Below are 19,283 nucleotides of genomic sequence, written 5' to 3'. Positions count from 1 at the left end.
GCCCATTGCTCCCCTTGGCAGTGTACTTCGGTAAATCACGTGTTCTGCTCCCCACTTTGTCTCTGTTGAATCCTCTTACACCCCCCACACACACACCTCTGGCCTACACTCCAGTTCTTCTATGCAAAATAAATATGTTTTTTTAAAAAAGAAAACTGAAACAAGAGTTTCCCAAGATTTCATTCAGAAAATTTTTATTGATCACCTATTTTGTGTCAGTCACTGTCCTAGGTGTATAGTGAACAAAAAATACATCACTGGGCCTCCCTGGTGGTGCAAGAGGTTAAGATGCAACCCATGAAGCTGTCTGCAGCTGTTGCAACATGAGTTCGCTCCCCGGCCAGGGAGCTACCCACATGGTGCAACAGACCTCTCCTGACTTGCCCGTTGCTCCCCTCAGCAGTGTATTTCAGTCAGTCTGCCTGTTCTGCTCCCTTTCTGTCACTGGTGAATCCTCTCATCCCCCACACCTCTGGCCTGTACCCTAGCTCTTGTATGCATAAATAAATAAATCTTTAAAAAAAAATACATCACTGAACAAAAAAGATCCTTACATTTGAGAACTTTAATTCTAGCAAGAAAGAACAAACAATATACATCAAAAATAAGTAATGTATATATTCTTTAAAGATTTATTTATTTATGCATTCAAGAACTGGGGTACGGTCTAGAGGTGCGGGGGGTGAGAGGATTCACCGGAGACAGAATGGGGAGTAGAACAGGCAGACTGACTGAAGCACACTGCTAAGGGGAGCAGCACACAAGAAAGGAAAGGTTCAGTGTGCCATGTGGGCTACCACTCTGGCCGGGGATCGAACTCATCTCTGTAGTAGCTGCAGATTGCTTCATAGTGCTGACAGCCAACTCCTTGTGCCACCAGGAAGACCCAATGTATATTATATGTTAAAGGTGAGAAGTACAGTAGAAAAGAGAAAAAAATAGGAAAGGGAAAATGGTACAAATATTGGCCCTTCTTAGTCTGAGTATGAAGTTACTACAGGGTGTGGTAGCAGAATTCTAAATATGACCCCACCATACTCTTGTCCCCTAATTATTCAATTTAACATTAACTTAGGCACTGCTCTGAAGGGTTTTTGCAGATGTAATGGATATCCCAAAGTCAGTTGACCTTAAGGTACAATATTCTGGTTGGGTCTAATCCAATCAAATGAGACCTTTATAAGCAGAGTTAGGGCCTCCCCTGGTGGCATGGCAGTTTACCGCTGGGCTGCGAGGCTGCCCACAGCCTCTGCAGCGCTGGTTCGATCCCCAGCGGCTGGCGAGGGTCCCACATGGCGCGCAGACCTCTCCTGCTGCGCCCACTGCTCCCCTCAGCAGTGTATTTCGTCGGTCTGCCTGTTCTGTTCCCCGCTCTGGCTCTGGTGAGTTCTCTCGCCCTCCCGCGCTTCTGACTGTGCTCAGTGCTTGTATAGATAGATAAATCTTTAAAAAAAAAAAAAAAAAAAAGGAGGGCCTCCCCTGGTGGTACAGCGGTTGAGCACTGGGCTGTGAGGCTGCCCACAGCCTCTGCAGCACCAGTTCATTCCCCTGCCGCCGTCGAGGGTCCCACAAAAAAAAAAAAGAAAGAAAGAAATTGCCTTTCTAAGCAGAGTTATTTCCACCCGGTAGCAAGCAGGAAGGAAAGTCAGAAAGAGTCAAAGCTTGAGATTTGAAAGCAACTTTCATGGCTTCTAAGAGGGAGGGACCCACATAAGAAATGCAGGCAGCTTCTAGAAGCTGAGAATAGTTCCTGACTGCCAGCCACCAAAGAAATAGAGACCTCAGACCTATAGTCGCATGCAACCTAAGTGAGCCTGGAAGCAAATTGTTTCCCATATGCTCCATATAAGAAGACACCTTGATTTCATCCTTTTGAGACCCTAAGCAGAGAACTCAGACAAACCTACCATGACTTCTGATGGACAGAAATGTGAGGATAATAAATAGGTGTTACTTTTAGGCAGGTGAATGTGTGGTTATTGTTATACAACAATGGAAAATTAATTCACAGGGTTTTGAGAATGTTATGAGATGATTTTTTTTAAGTTTTTTTTTTAGGATTTATTTATTTATGCATATAAGAACTGAGGTACAGGGCCTCCCCGGTGGCGCAGCGGTTGAGCGCTGGGTTGCGAAGCTGCCCGCAGCCTCTGCGGCGCAGGTTCGATCCCCAGCTGCTCCCCAGCCACCGGAGGAGGGTCCCACATGGCGCGCAGACCTCTCCTGCCGCCCGCTGCTCCCCTCAGCAGTGTACTTCGGTCCTTCTGCCTGCTCTGCTCCCCGCTCTCGCTCTGGTGAATTCTCTCACCCTCCCGTGCTTCTGACTGTACCCAGTGCATGTATAAACAAAACAAACAAACAAACAAATAAATAAATAAATAAACATGCCTCTATAAAAAAAAAAAAAAGAAGAAGAAGAAGAACTGAGGTACAGGCCAGAGGTGTGGGAGGTGAGAGGATTCACCAGAGACAGAGCAGGGAACAGAACAGGCAGATTGACTGAAAACACTGCTGAGGGGAGCGGCAGGCAAGACAGGAGAGGTCCACTGTGCCATGTGGGTATCTCCCTGGCTGGCCAGGGATCAAACTTGTGCTGCAGAGGCTGTGGACTGCTTCATAGAGCTGTCCTTTTTTTTTTTTTTTTTTTTTTAAGATTTATTTATTTATTTATGCAAGCACTGGGTACAGTCAGAAGCGCGGGAGGTGAGAGAATCCACCAGAGCCAGAGCAGGGAGCAGAGCAGGCAGAAGGACCGAAGTACACTGCTGAGGGGAGCAGCGGGCGGCAGGAGAGGTCTGCGCGCCATGTGGGACCCTCCTCCGGTGGCCGGGGAGCAGCCGGGGATCGAACCGGCGCTGCAGAGGCTGCAGGCAGCTTCGCAACCCAGCGCTCAACCGCTGTGCCACCAGGGAGGCCCCATAGAGCTGTCCTTAATCCCTTGCTCCACGAAGAAAGCCCTAAAGATTTATTTATTTATGCATGCAAGAGCTGGGGTACAGACCAGAGATGGGGGGGGGTGAAAGGATTTACTAGAGACATAATGGGGAACAGAACAGGCAAATCTGCTAAAATACACTGCTGAGGGGAGCAGTGGGCGAGACAGGAGAGGTCTGCTGCACCATGTGGGTCACTTCATTGGCCGGGGTTCAAACTCATGCTGTAGTGGCTGCGGCTAGCTTTATAGTGCTGTGTCTTAACCCCTTGCACCACCAGGGAGGCCCGAGATGATTAAATTTCAAAGAAGGAGTTGGCAAACTACAGCATGCAGGGTAGTAAATCCATTCCACAACCTGTTTTTGTGTGTCCATCATTTTTACCAATAAATATTTGCTATCAGTTTGTGATAGGGAACATTGTTTTTGAACTCCAATTAAACAAAATGGTATCCATTTATTTTTAATTCCATTATTGGAAAAAAAACTGTACTCAATTATTAAAAACATTTTAGAAAATTGTTTTCTCTTGTTGTATTAAGTACCTGTGCAGTAATCTTGATTTTGCCCATTGACAACCTACAAAGCCTAAATATCTATTCTCTGGCTTCTACAAGAAAAATTTGCTGACCCCTGTTTTAAAGGATTACTCTTGCCACTGTATTTAAGGATTAGGGTGGAAAGAGACTGTTTGGAGGCTTTTGCATTAATCCAGGTGAGAGATGAGACCAGAGTGGTAGTAGTGGGGATGATGAGAAGTGGTTGGATTCTGAAAGTACATTCAATATCATTTCTTGAAAGGTGGGAAATAGTGTATTTGAGAATAAAAGAAGTAAAAAGTGACTGTAGGGATTTATACCTGAAGAGCCAAAGGTAGAAGGATAAAATTACCATCACCTGGGAAAGCTTTTGGTGGAGCTATTTTAGGAAGGAAGATCAAGGCTTCATATTTCAGTTTGAGAGGTCTGGTAGATATTCGAGTGAAGATGTCTAAATGAGCATGGATTTTAGGAGAGAGGCCTGGGCTAGAGGTACAGATTTGGGAGCTATATGTTGCTTTTCAAGCCATGAGACTGAGGAAACAGATACCAACCTTTTGTCAGCCATTTGGGGCTGATTGATAAATTGGACACTAGAGGAAACCCAAACTCAAGCCCAAATGCAAAATCGTTTGGCTTTATAGAACATTTACTGATTTGTTAGAAAGTTCAGGAAGCCAAAGAAAAAGACAAGATAAATTTTCCAGCTTCTTATAGTGCAGAGGATCAAAACCCTAATAATAGAAAGAGGCCTGAAACAAACGAAGATCTCCCTGTCAAGACATTTGTCAGATTTTGAACCTCTGTGGTGTGGTTAAGTTAAAGATATAAGCATAAAACCTTCTGAGACCAAAACTTTCAGGCATGAGGAGACAAGACTCCAATCAAAACTTTAGGCTCTCAATCAAAAGTTCAGGGGCCTCCCCGGTGGCGCACTGGTTGAGCGCTGGGTTGCGAAGCTGCCCACAGCCTCTGCGGCGCCGGTTCGATCCCCGGCTGCTCCCCGGCCACCGGAGGAGGGTCCCACGTGGCACTCAGACCTCTCCTGCCGCCTGCTGCTCCCCTCAGCAGTGTACTTTGGTCCTTCTGCCTGCTCTGCTCCCCGCTCTGGCTCTGGTGAATTCTCTCACCCTCCCGCGCTTCTGACTGTACCCAGTGCATGTATAAACAAAAAACAAAACAAACAAACAAATAAATAAATAACATGCCTCTATTAAAAAAAAAAGTTCAGGAGGGCCATGTCCAAAGAACAGGGAGAAATCAGAAATTTACTGTTTTAATAACTTGATCCAATCCATTCTTGATTTGATAAAAGTAGGTCTGTCCTATCTATCTAACATAAGAAAGAAGGCACTTTGTGGTAGACGATGGATGTCATCTAGCTTCATTACATCTTCAATGTGTGTTGTCAAGTATACAATAAAAAAATACTAGGCATACAGAAGGGCCATAAAAATAACCAATAATGAAGGGAAAAAACATTTTTAGGAAAAGGTTGATTGGTCCATATAAAGGAATAAGTGCACACGGGTTTTTAATAACTATGATTAATATGTTTTAGAAAATAGAGAAGATGGACAAAGTAGGAAAAAAGATAGATTTCAGGAGAACTGAATCTATAAAAAAATAAAATAAAATTGAAGTACTTAGGAGTGCAGAGGCAAATAATACACCTTACCTTCTGAACATCATACCTTAGCCTTACCTTCCTCAAACATTTTTAGGATGCTTACATTGGCCTGCTAAAATTATCTTGAGTTGTTTTTTCCCTTCTCATCCAAAGCAGAAGAGACAAATGGGCATTTGTAGACATGATAGGATGCGAAAACACAATATCCAAAAAATGCTGGCAACACAGTACACTGTAGAATATCAGTTGCTGTGCTACCACGGTGGCACAGCAGGTTGAGCACAGTGCTGTGAAGCTGTCCGTAGCCTCTGCAGTGCAGGTTTGATTCCCGGCCGGCTAGGGAGATGCCCACATGGCGCAGCAGACCTCTCCTGTCTCGCCCCATGTGCCCCTCAGCAGTGCTTTCGGTCTGTCTGCCTGTTGTGTTCCCCACTCTGTCTCTGGTGAATCCTCTTACCCTCCTGCCGGCCTGTACCCCAGCTATTGTATAAATAAAATATAAATCTTAAAAAAAAAAAATCAGTTGTTTACCCTCATGGCTGACTAGGAAATGGGGTTCACTGCCGTTGCCCAGCATCACAAGAGAATATTTTAGCAGTATTGCTAGCCCAGGAAAAGATCAAATTTCCAAATATGGTTTCTACTAAATGCTTATCATTTTCTTTTTTTTTAAAGATTTATTTATTTATACAAGCACTGGGTGCAGTCAGAAGTGTGGGAGGGTGAGAGAATTCACCAGAGCCAGAGCAGGGAACAGAACAGGCAGAGAGATGATATACACTGATGAGGGGAGAAGCGGGCGGCAGGAGAGGTCTGTGCGCCATGTGGGACCCTCGCTCGGCAGCCAGGGATCGAACCGGCGCTACGGAGGCTGTGGGCAGCTTCACAACCCACCGCTCAACCACTGCGCCTCCAGGAAGGCCCTGAATGCATATCATTTTCACACCTTCCTAAGGTTGAAAAATCAAACCCATGCTTTAGTGGCTGAGGATAGCTTCATAGTGCTGCGACTTAACCCCTTGCACCACCAGGGAGGTCCTAGTATCATATGTTTGTGGATAAATATGGACATATTTCTATGCTCTACTAGATTATGTGCTTTGTTCTGTGAGGCTTTTCCCCCAACATCATTCCTTAATCCTTCTAGCAACTACATAACATTTTAGTATAATTATACCACAACTTACTATTTTTCTTATTGACAGGCAATTATGTCTTCTTTTTTACTGTTACAAACAATGCTGAAGTGAATAACTTATATATGTATTTTTGTGCACATATTTAAGCATTTAAGACAGATATTTAGAAGAGGAATGTGTCAGTAGTTATAAGCATGTCATATTTAATAAATGCTGCCAAATTGTCTTCCAAGATGACTTTATTTTTTAAAAGATTTATTATTATTTATGCATACAAGAGCTGGGGTACAGGCCAGAGATGCAGGGAGTGAGAGGATTCACCAGAGACAGAGTGGGGAACACAACAGGCAGACTGACTGAAATACACTGCAGCTGGCAAGAGTGGGCAAGATAGAAGAGGTCTGCTTCACCATGTGGGTGCTCCCTGGCTGGCCAGGGATCGAACTTGTGCTGCAGAGGCTGCAGATTGCTTCATAGTGCAGTGCTTAACCCCTTGCGCCACCAGGGCGGCCCCCCCAAATGACTTTAATAGCTTACCTTGAAGGCATATTTGAATTACTTTCCCATAACCTTACCAGCATTCTTTAATTTTGCTAACCTTGAGAATTTAAAAAAAAAAAATCTCGTTTTAATTTGCAGTTTTCTGATTACTAGTGAAATAATGCGCCATTTCAACCTAACAACCCGTTTCTGTTTCTTCCATGAATCATTTGTGTCCTTGATCATTTTTCTAGTGAGTTGTCTGTCTTTCTCTTATTAATTTACAGATCTTTATAAATCTGGCTATAATTATTTTCTATATATGTTACTAATTTTTCTCCTAATCTATTATAAATGTTACTTGTGGCACCTTGCATTTATGCAGATTGTGTGTATGTGTTCTAACTTTTATACAACCCATACATGTCATTTTCTTATAGGACTTTCGGGTATTGGTATTTTCTATGCTAAAACTTTTGCTTAGCATAGTCTACCCCAAGATTTTAAAATCTTCTTTTTTCATAGTTTTGCGTTTGACTTTTAGTTCTCTGTAATCCATCCGGAATTTTTGTGTATGATATGAGGTATATAGTTCCATCTTTTTTTCCAGACAGATCATTTTTCCACAGCATTTATTGAATAGTCCATCCTTTCCCCCAGTGTGGGGCTTCAAAATCCACATTTATTAAAAATTAAATTCCTGGGCCTCCCTGGTGGCTCAGCGGTTGAGCGCTGGGTTGCGAAGCTGCCCGAAGCCTCTGTGGCACTGGTTCGATCCCCGGCTGCTCCCCTCAGCAGCATACATTGGTTCTTCTGCCTGCTATGCTCTCCGCTCTGGCTCTGGTGAATTCTCTCACCCTCCTGCGCTTCTGACTGTACCCAGTGCTTGTATAAATAAATAAATTAAAAAAAAATTCCTGCTTATCCACAGATTTGTTTCTTGACTATTTTCTATGCTAAAACCAAAGTGTTTTCATTACTGTGATTTTATAGTATTAGAATTCATACAGTTTCAAGTGACAGAAACTTAGCTCAAAGTAGGAAATTTATAGATTATGAAACTAGGATATCCAAAGGCATGTCTATTTCAAGCGGGCTCTATCCAGGGACTTAAATGCTGTCATCAGACTGTACCTCTTCATCTATCAGACAGACTCTCACCACCTGATGGGCACTAGGACCATTGGTGCTTTGGGCATACACTGATGGTTTAATACTTAATAGCCCTATGACAAGAAGTTATCTTTCCCAAGAGTTTGGCAGAAAATTTCTGGGCTGCATTGTGATCATCCTAACTTTGATTGCACATGTATCCTTTCAACAAAAGGTTTGGGGCTCCTCTGACTGGCCAGGCCTGTATCACATGCCAGCTCTGTTATATGATTGGAGTCAACTCTACTTTGAGTGCAGGAATGATTTCCCCCATCCTGAGATTTCATTGCCAGAGTAAGGGAAGAAACATTCAAAAGCAGGGCAGTCTAGTACAAATGTGACTTTACTATCTATTAAGCTAGATTCCCATGCACACATCAAAAACACTTGGCTGTTTTGTCTGTGTTTCCCTCATGTGAACTTTAGAATTGACTTGTCAAGTTCCATAAAAAATGTTGAATTTTTTGGGGGGGCCTCCCTGATGGCACAGGCGGTTGAGCACCACACTGTGAAGCTGTTCGCAGCCTCTGCAAAGTGGGTTTGATCTCGGCCGGCCTGCGAGAATCCCACATGGCGTGGCAGACCTCTCCTGTCTCGCCCACTGCTCCCCTCAGCAGTGTATTTCGTCAGTCTGCCTGTTCTGTTCCCCGCTCTGTTTCTGGTGAATCCTCTCACCCCCCGTGCATCTGGTCTGTACCCCAGATCTTGTATATACGAATAAATAAATCTCTAAAAAAAATGTTGAGGGCCTCCCTGGTGGCGCAGCGGTTGAGCGCTGGGCTACGAAGCTGCCTGCAGCCTCTGCAGCGCCAGTTCTATCCCGGCCACCAGCGAGGGTCCCACATGGCGCACAGACCTCTCCTGCCATGCCTGCTGCTCCGCTCAGCAGTGTACTTCGGTCCTTTTGCCTGTTCTGCTCCCCGCTCTGGCTCTGGTGAATCCTCTCACCCTCCCGCGCTTCTGACTGTACCCAGTGCTTGTATAAATAAATAATTTTTTTTTAAATTAAAAAAAAAATGTTGAATTTTTGGGCCTTCCTGGTGGTGCAAGGGGTTAAGCACCACACTATGAAGCAATCCGAAGCCTCTGCAGCATGAGTTCAATCCCCAGAGGCCAGGGAGCAACCCACATGGCGCAGCAGACCTCTCCTGTCTTGTCTGCTGCTCCCCTCAGCAGAGTATTTCACTCAGTCTGCCTGTTCTGTTCCCCACTGTCTCTGGTGAATCCTCTCACCCCCTGCATCTCTGGCCTGTCTGTACCCCAGCTCTTGTATGCATAAATAAATAAATCTTTTTTAAAAAGTTGAATTTTTGATTGGAGTTATGTTGGATTTATAGATTCATTTAGGGACATTTGACATCTTTAAAATATTAAGTTTCCTTGTCCGAGAAAAAGGTATGTCTTGCCATTTGTTTACGGCTTCTTTTATGTCCTTCAGTAAGGTTATATTGTTTTCTTTATATAGGTCTTGCACATTTCCTCTTAGGTTTATTCTTACTTGGAAGGTTTTTGTTGTTACTGTGAATAAGACTTTTTTCCTCCCAATTATATTCTCTTAACTGATAATTGATGGTATAAATTAAACCCAGGATTTTTTTATCATCATGTAATTGGCCATATAATTCTACTTTCATATTATTGCATCATATTTATGCTAATCCACTTCTAAGTTTTAGGTAAGTGACTATATCTGCAAATATATATTTCACTTTTTAATTATAGCATCAGCTAGGCCTTTAGTGTATTATTGATAGTAATAGCCATTTAGGACATTTGTCCTAGGTTTATTGTAGATGCCCTTTTGCAGTTTCAGGAAGTTGCCCTATATGCTAAGATGAATAGGTGTTGAATTTTATCAAATACTTTTTAAATATATTTTGGGAGGAATTATATTATTTTCTCCTTTAATTTGTTAGTGTAGCACTTATATCAGTACATTTACTCAAATTGAACTTTTTTAAAAATAATTATGCATACATGAGCTATGGTGTAGGCCAGAGTTGTGCGTGGGGGGGGGGTTGTTTGAGAACATTCACCAGAGACAAAGAATAGAACATCAGAACAGGCAAATTGACTGAAATACATTGCTGAGGGGAGCAGTGGGTGAGACAGGAGAGGTCTGATGCACCATGGAGATCAGGGTTTGAACTCAAACTGCCTAGTGTTGAGACTTAGCCCCTTTCGCCACCAGTGAGGCCCTCAAGTTGAACTGTTTTAGAGGTAAGCCATCTTTCATCTATCATTCTTTTAACAAATGACTAGTTTCAATTTGTTAATATTTTTAGAATTTTTATATCTCTGTTCAGAATTGATATTAACCTCCATGTTCTTTTTTTGTGCTCTATTTATTAACCTTTGGTACCAGGATTATGTAGCCACATAACATGAATTGAGAGCTTCCCTTTTTTGTGTACTCTGAAATAGTTTCTATAAATAGGAATTATTTGATTCTTTTTTTTAAGGATTTATTTATTTATACAAGATCTGGGGTTCAGGTCAGAAGCATGGGAGGATGAGAGGATTCACCAGAGACAGAGCGGGGAGCAGAACAGGCAGACGGAGCAGCGGGTGAGACAGGAGAGGTCTGCCGCGCCATATGAGTATCTCCCTGGCTGCCTGGGAATCGAACCCGCGCTGCAGAGGCTGCGGACAGCTTCATAGGGCTGTGCTCAACTCCCTGTGCCACCGGGGAGGCCTGGAATTATTTGATTCTTAAAGACTTCTAGAAAAATCCTATAAAACCATATAGACCTGGTGTCTTATTAAGTAGAAATACTTTCCTTTTTTAGTTTTATTTTTCATCAGAATAATAATCATATTGTGTAAGGAGTCAAAGAGTACTTCAAAACTTACAAAGAAAGCAACAACCCTTTTCCTACTCTTCTCCATTCCTGTTCCCCAGAGACTGGTACTTTAAATTATTTTATTTTATTTTTTTAAAGATTTATTTATTTATTTATGCAAGCACTGGGTATAGTCAGAAGCGTGGGAGGGTGAGAGAATTCACCAGAGCCTGAGTGGAGAGTAGAACAGGCAGAAGGACCAAAGTACACTGCTGAGGGGAGCAGCAGGTAGCAGGAGAGGTCTGTGCACAATGTGGGACCCTCCAGTGGCCGGAGAGCAGCCAGGGATCAAACCAGTGCTGCAGAGGCCGCAGGCAGCTTTGCAACCCAGTGCTCTACCGCTGCGCCACCGGGGAGGCCCTACTTTAAATTATTTTGACTGTTTTTTCTTACATAAGTAAGTAAAAGAAGGAAAGGCGGAGACATTTGTCTTTACAGAAAAGTACCACTTAATAAATTTAGAAATAATGACAAAATTAGAAAATTGATATTTTGTAATATCCAATGCAATGACTGACTCTGGCAATGATGGTCAATGGACGCTGCAATCATTAGAAGAAAAATCATTAATAAACATTATTCACATGATCTCAAAATACAGCCCATATAATAAGGTATCTTTATATTGGAGAGATCCAATAGTCACCAATTTAACCAAATGACCAGACTTAGTATCACCATAGTAAATTCTACTTGATATTATGTATCTCCTCTCTTGAAGCAATAGGATATATATGGATTTAACTGTATACTAATACTCTTGACAAAACTGGTTTAATATGAATCTAACCATCAGAAAACAATGAGACAAAGCCAGAATGTGGACCATTTCTCTTGAGTCTTCCAATAAGTTAGTTGTAAAAAATAAACAAAATATATAGGACTACATCAAAAGACACTAAATAACAACTAAATGCATTATATTAGAACATTGATTTTGGATCTGTTTGGTAGTTGGGGTAAGAAAAAAATATGAGACATTTTAGGAATAATTGAGAAAATGAAATGATTTATGAATTAATGTTACTATTTTTAGGCAAGATAATGATATTGTGATATCAGATTATAGGAGAATATCCTTACTCTTAGCAGAGGCTTACTGAAATTTAGAGATGAACTTCTGTGACTACACTTAACTATTACATAGTTTAGGGAACAGAGGTGTGTATATTAATGTGTATGAGTTACCAAGTTACTGTGCCTCCGCTCCAGTCTTAATCTTGCATCCTTTACAATGGGGTTGGGACTTTATGCTTCGACAGTTAACTCTATGAGAGGCTTTACCTCTCTAAGGCAAGACTAGAAGAAAGAGAACTTGGTTCTTTCTGTCTGCTTCCTAATAGAATCCACACATAAAAGAATAGTTAGGGACCTTCCTGGTTAAAATAACAGGGGTTAAAATCTGAGTGCTATCAATCTGTTCCCAGCCACTGAAGCATGAGTGAGTTCAAATTTGCTCCCCATCCACAGCCAGGGAGCTGGCCCACATGGTGCAGCAGACCTCTCCTATCTTGCCTACTGTTCCCCTCGGGAGTGTATTTCAGTCGGTCTGCCTGTTCTGCTCCCCAGTCAGTCTCTGGTGAATCCTCTCCCCAAAACCTCTGGCTTACACCCCAGCTCTTATATGCATAAATAAAATAAATCTTTAAAAAAAAAGACAAATTGGACTTCATGAAAATTTTAAGTTTTTCATTCATGAACGAACAATATCAACAGTAAGAAGACAAAGGAGGGGCCTCCCCGGTGGCGCAGCGGTAGAGCGCTGGGTTGCGAAGCTGCCCGCGGCCTCTGTGGCGCCGGTTCGATCCCTGGCTGCTCCCCCGCCACCGGAGGAGGGTCCCACATGGCGCACAGACCTCTCCTGCCGCCCACTGCTCCCCTCAGCAGTGTACTTCAGTCCTTTTGCCTGCTCTGCTCCCCGCTCTGGCTCTGGTGAATTCTTTCACCCTCCCGCGCTTCTGACTGTACCCAGTGCATGTATAAACAAAACAAACAAACAAATAAATAAATAAACATGCCTCTATAAAAAAAAAAAAGACAAAGGATAGAATAGGAGAAAATATTTGTATCTCATTAGGGATTAATATCTAGAATATATAGAGAATTCCTAAGACTCAATACCAGCAAACAACCTTGTAGAAAAATGGGCAAAGGACTGGAATAGAAATTTCTCCCAATATGTACAAATGGTCAATAAGCGCATGAAAAGATGCTCCTAGTGTTACTACTCATGAATTGAAGGAAATGCAATTAAAAACAGGAGGTAACTATCTGACTACTATCTGACTTCTATCTGAAAAATTGAAAATAGCAAATGTTGGTGAGGATGTAGAGCAAATTGGAGCCCTTGTGCACAGTTGGTGGGAATGTAAAATGCTATAGCCACAGGAAAATAGTATGGTGGTTCCCCAAAAATTAAAGTGTTATTACCATGTGATCTACCAATCCAACTTCTGACTTTAGTTGCAAAAGAATTGAAAGTGGAGGGGCCTCCCTGGTGGCGTAAGGGGTTAAGCATCAGCACTGTGAAGCAATCTGCAGCTACTAGAGCACAAGTTCGATCCCCAGTCAGGGAGCTACACCCATGGCCCAGCAGACCTCTCCTGTCTCACCCGCTGCTCCCCTCAGCAGTGTATCTCAGTAGATCCACCTGTTCTGCTCCCCACTCTGTCTCTGGTGAATCCTCTCTGTCCTGTACCCCAGTTCCTGTATAGATAAATAAATAAATATTACCAAAAAAAAGAATTGAAAGTGGAATTTAAACAGGTATTTATACACCAATATTCAATGGCAGTATTATTCACAATAGCCAAAGGTGGAAACAACCCAAATATCCATCCACAGATGAATGGATGAACAAAAGGTGGTATATTCATGCAACGAAATAGTATTCAGTTGTAAAAAGGCATGAAATTCTGGTACATATCACAACATGGATGAACCTTGAAAACATTATGCCAAATGAAATAAACCAAGCATAAAAGAACAAATATTGTCTGATTCCCTTTATGTGAAGCACCTAGAATAGACAAAGTCATAGAGACATAAAATATAAGTTACCACAGGCTGGGGGAGGGAGGAATGAAGAGTTACTGTATAATGAGTACATTTGGGATTATCGAAAAATTCTGGAAATGAGAGTAATAATGATTGTACAGTATTGTGGACTACTTAATGCCACTGAACTATATACTTTAATATGGTTAAAATGAAAATTTGTTATATATATTTTTCACAATAAGAATTAGAAAAAAATTGTTCCATATCACTCAACTTTTTTTTTTTTTTTTACATTTTAAAAGAACTGGTTTATTAAGAAAAGGAGAGGGCCTCCCCTGTGACACAGTGATTGAGCGCTGGGTTGCGAAGCTCCCCACAGCCTCTGCAGCGCTTGTTTGATCCCCGGCCACCCGGCGAGGGTCCCACTTGGCGTGCAGACCTCTCCTGCGGCCCGCTGCTCCCCTCAGCAGTGTATTTCGTCAGTCTGCCTGCTCTGCTCTCCACTCTGACTCTGGTGAATTCTCTCACCCTCCCGTGCTTCTGACTGTACCCAGTGTTTATATAAATAAATAAATCTTTAAAAAAAAAAAAAAGACACCTGCATAGACACAGAAATGACAGTCTAAAGGCAGTCTTGGGACCACTTGCTCAAAATTTTTATAACATTCCAGAAGAAAAATTGAAAAATTTAAAAGGAATAGAGCATCCATTTACTTTTCAAAACTTTGAATCATTTACTGAGTTAAGCTTGGTGTCTAAAGAAAATGAATTATTGCGACTTAGTTCTTCATCGCACTGAAGAACAATTATGAAACATGGTCTATTATCATTTTGGATTAAGTGTAAAGAATATCTATTGTTAGGTAAGAATAGTTTTACTTTTATTACTATTTACAACTTCTTTGTTTGAACAAGGATTTTTCATGTTTAATCTAATTAAAACAAAAGAAAAAAAATAAGTCTGCAGTACACCAGATATGCATGGGGTATTATCCTCATTTTTTCTAGGGTAGAATAAATTTAGAACCGGCATGAACACCTTTGAATTAAATGAAGTACTATTTTACTTTTTGTGTTATTTTGAGATTTCTACATATTGTTTGCAAATACTTAAAATCACTTAATATTGACTTACAGTATATGACAAAAATAATGTTTTGTGGCATTTCATATACATACACAGGCATCATTCTGAATCACAGTGTAAAAGGATTTGTAATAGTAAGTCTTTTTTAAAAAAGATTTATTTTATTTATGCCTGCAAGAGCTGGCGTGTAGGTCAGAAGTGCAGAGGCGTGAGAGGGTTCACCAGGGACAGCGTGGGGAGCAGAGCAAGCGGAACTATCGAAATACACTGGTGAGGAGAGCAGCGGGTGAGAGAGGAGAGGGCCAGACAGGAGAGGTCTGCTGTGCCATGTGGGTTAGCTCCCTGACAGGGGAAATAGAACTTATGCTGCAGTGGCTGGGGATAGCTTGATAGCACTGAGACTTTAACCCCTGCCCACCAGGGAGGCCCTGTATACTTATATTTTTAACTTGCTAAGTTAAGGAAATTTCAGTTACTTGCAAAAATAGTACAAAGGATTGCTGTGTAATACCTTCCTTCAAATTCCCCAAATGTCAATATTTGACTGTATTACTCTTATGATTCTCTCCCCATCTTCTTTCTCCTCCCACCCCCATTCTCTGCCTCCCTTGTCTCTGCCAGTCACTCACTCAAATATTTTGAACAGTAAGTGGAGAATACATCTTGCTGCAAAGACTTTATATTATTTCTTTCTCCACATCAAGACTTCTTTGTGATGTATTATTCAAGGGTAGTTCATTGGCCAGTGACTATGAAATAAAGAATAAAAATTAGCACTCTGACCTCTGAATTGAAATTCTAGTCCATATGTCTCTGAGACCACAAAATTTCTCTCCAAGTCACAGCATATAATACGAACAACCTCATGTGTCTCACGATTTTGCAAACACTCCTTGTTCAAGTGCAATGGTTAAGAACTTTCCTTAAAATAAGTTTGTATGTTGTTTCTCTGTTTGTTTGTTTGTTCATGAAGACCTGAAGATGAAATGTTTTTGAAAAGGCTTTCTAGAGGTTACCTTGTGGAAAAGGACCCTGATGCTACTCTTTTCTACAGAGAACAAGGAAACAAAAAATTTCAGAAGAAGGATTATATGGGAGCCACAGTACTGTACTCTAAGGTAAAACAATCCCAGCTCAGCTCAGCTGTCTCAACAGTTTAACAATGTATATTTTTCAAAAGATAGAATCATATTGCAGAATTTTATAGAGCCTGTGTTAGCTTTGTTTATAGTTTGTGGATTGACTTTTTTTAATTGACTTGAAAAAAAAAAACTTGTAGAACTGTTCCCTTAACTATATTCTGAAATAGGGCAGTTAAATAAAATGTCCTGAGTTCTATCAAGAAATTTCTATTCCTGTATTTCTTCAGACTCTTTGTAGCATGAAGCTTATTGTCCTACCTTACCCATGTCTGTCAGTCTGTCATCTGTCATTGAATTGTATGCCATTTTTGTCTGAATGACTTATGAGACAGTTACTTTGGCCTTCTTGAAAATAGCCAGATTTTTGGTTAACCAGTGTTAGCTTGCAACCAGTATTACTTAGATTAAATTAGAAAGAAAATAAGCTCAATTTCCACTGCCTGGTTGAATTCCATTTTGAAGGTTGTCAGCAAATATTTAAAATTACCCTAAGCAGTATTTTTCAGCCGATCTGCCTGTTCTCTTCCCCATTCTGTCTCTGGTGAATCCTCTCACCCTGCACACCTCTGGCCTGTACCCTGGTTCTTGTATACGTAAATAAATAAATCTTTAATTAATAAATAAAATTACACTAAGCAATACTGAGCTAGATTTTGAGGAGGAATAGTGACTTTTCACAATCTGTTGCTCTTATTGTCCTATTTACATAGTAGGAACTGAAATAAGATCTCTGAGAGACTTCTTTCCATAACTTTATAGATAGATATGAACTTAATAGGTAGCATGAATATATGGACTTGTACCAACATCTTACACATTAAAAGAATGAGTGTAAAGTTGAAAAGCATACCTCTATTCTGAACAGGCCTGTACTTAAAGTTTGAAATTAATTTTCCAGAACTGTCATGCCCCAAATTGCAACTTCCATAATAGCTGATAAAAGTCCTGCTTTGAAAGGTTACATGAAAGAATTTAGCTAAATAATGTAATCATTAGTGATTACAGAAGAATTAAAGTCCATTAGCTGTAATGATCTAATAAATAGCTTAATTTTTTTTAGAGCTAATCTCTTCAACTTTATGTATGTGCATCATGAATGTGTTTGTATGGGAAGTTGTTCAAGGAAAATAAATAGTGAAATCAGACACAAATTTGAGGTTTGCTCTGAATTTGGAAGAGATGAGCCTACTTAACTCATGAAGCTAATATTTTGATAATGATAGTCCTTTGCAATTTTTTTATAAAACTGCTATTTTCTTTTTTAAAATAATATTTGTTGGTTTTGTCTGATTGTAAATGTAATATATATTTACTTGGAAAATATACAGAAGCACAAAGAGTGAAATATCCCATAACCATTGATAGGCACTGTTAACATTTTTGTTTCTGTCCATTCAGCCAGACTGCCTCACCTCAGAAAATGTTTTTCTTTTACAAAGTTGCAATAATGCTGTACTTACTGTTTTGTAATCTGCTTTTTTCCCTCAGTGATTTATTGAAACCATTTTGTCATGTTATTAAATTTTCCACTAGCACGTGATTCTTTTTTTTTTTTTTTTTTTTTTTTTTTTTTTTTTTTTGCTGGTTAAAACTCCATCATTTTATTTTATTTTATTTTTTTTTATAAATTTTATTGTTATATTCCCCATACAATTGCAGCCCCCCATTCTGACCCCAATCCCTCCCCTCCCACCCCCGCCCCCCTAAAAGTGTCTCTGGTTCATAGTTTTTTGTTGATTTTGATTTTCACTTTCTTATAGTTATTCATTTTCCTGGTCCCTTATTTAAGTTTTCTAGATTCCTGCTATGAGTGAGACCATCCTGTATTTTTCTTTTTCTTTTTGGCTTATTTCGCTGAGCATGATCCCTTCCAGCGCCATCCATGTTGCAGCAAATTGCATGTGTTTATCTTTTTTGAATGCTGAGTAATATTCCATGGTATATATGTACCACATCTTCTTGATCCAGTCATCTATTTTTGGGCATTTGGGTTGTTTCCAAAGCTTAGCTATTGTAAACAGTGCTGCTATAAACATAGGGGTAGCACGTGATTCTTTACAGCAGTCTTAGTGTTCCATTATCAAGAACTGTACTTGATTTAGCATCTCCTAATATTGGCAGATTGTTTGGTATCATAAAGCTGCAATGAACATCTTTCTCCATAAATATTTTTAAACATCTGTTTATTCCCTTAGTATAAATTCCTAGAATGGCCATTCTGGGTCAATCAGATGCATTTTTTAAAAGTTTATGGTCTTTATACTGAATTTTCTTTAGAATAGAACTGGTTAACATCCCTTCTAGCATAGAGTGGGAATGTTCATTTTTCTCTGTCCTCAGCAATACTGTTATTATGGCTTTTATTATTATTTTATCTATTTTTGAGTAAGAAATAATTCATAGCAAGAATATATAATGTGATCTACTCCTCCTATCCTCTAGACCTAGCTTCCCATCCGCGGAAGCACCTTTGAATGTATCTTTCCAGAGGTACTTTGACATATATACATATATACAAATAATCTCCCACTCCTGCATACACATACTCTTTTTACATAAAAAGACCATTCTGTACACACTGCCAGCACCACATTTCTTTTCACTTAGTATCTTTTTTTTTTTTTTTTAAGATTTATTTATTTATTTATTTATTTATACAAGCACTGGGTATAGTCAGAGGTGCGGGAGGGTGAGAGAATTCACCAGAGCCAGAGCAGAGAGTAGAACAGGCAGAGTGACGAAGTACACTGCTGAGGGGAGCAGTGGGCAGCAGGAGAGGTCTGCGCGCCATGTGGGACCCTCGCCCGGTGGCCAGGAATCGAACCGGCGCTGCAGAGGCTTCGGGCAGCTTCACAACCCAGCGCTCAACCACTGCGCCACCAGGGAGTCCCTCACTTAATATCTTAAGATCTTTCTTATATCAGTACTTGAAGACCTTCCTCACTCTTTTTTTTTCCAGTGACTACATGGTATTTCATTATATGGATATATAGTATTTATTCAGTTAGTATCCTGCAGATTAGTATTTAAGTTGTATCTTATTTCTGTTTCATATAATTCTGTGATAGCAAACTTTGTGTATTATTCAGTACATATCTATAGGAAAAGTGATTGTATCTGTAGGATAAATTCTTAGAAGAATTGCTAGGTCAATGGAGATACGTATGTTGAAAGATGTATATGTATACCTTAGTTGTTTCCATAATCACAATATCCATTTACCCTCCCACTGGCAACTTCTGAGAATGCCTATTATTCCATTCCTTTGCTCCAACTCACTGTGCTGTCAATTTCCTTTTTGTCACTCTGATAGATTAAAAAAACATTATCTCAATAGT

General features: G+C 40.4%; 1 protein-coding gene across 2 annotated transcripts in view; it reads left to right on the top strand.

The window, feature by feature from the left end:
- The window catches only part of SMYD4 (SET and MYND domain containing 4), a gene marked incomplete at its 5' end in the record, with an annotated part of 43,185 nt that overhangs the window by 956 nt on the left and 22,946 nt on the right, over window positions 1–19,283 (top strand). For both annotated transcript variants that reach the window (XM_084238508.1, XM_084238507.1), the window contains one exon: window positions 15,777–15,921. In XM_084238508.1, coding sequence (XP_084094634.1) covers window positions 15,777–15,921 — 145 coding nt within the window. The remainder of the gene's footprint in view (window positions 1–15,776; window positions 15,922–19,283) is intronic.

Source organism: Talpa europaea (assembly GCF_964194135.1).
Source record: "Talpa europaea genome assembly, chromosome: 7".
Classification (NCBI taxonomy): Eukaryota; Metazoa; Chordata; class Mammalia; order Eulipotyphla; family Talpidae; genus Talpa; species Talpa europaea.
Note: the sequence above shows the minus strand (reverse complement) of the source record. Positions and strands in the feature narration are given on the sequence as shown.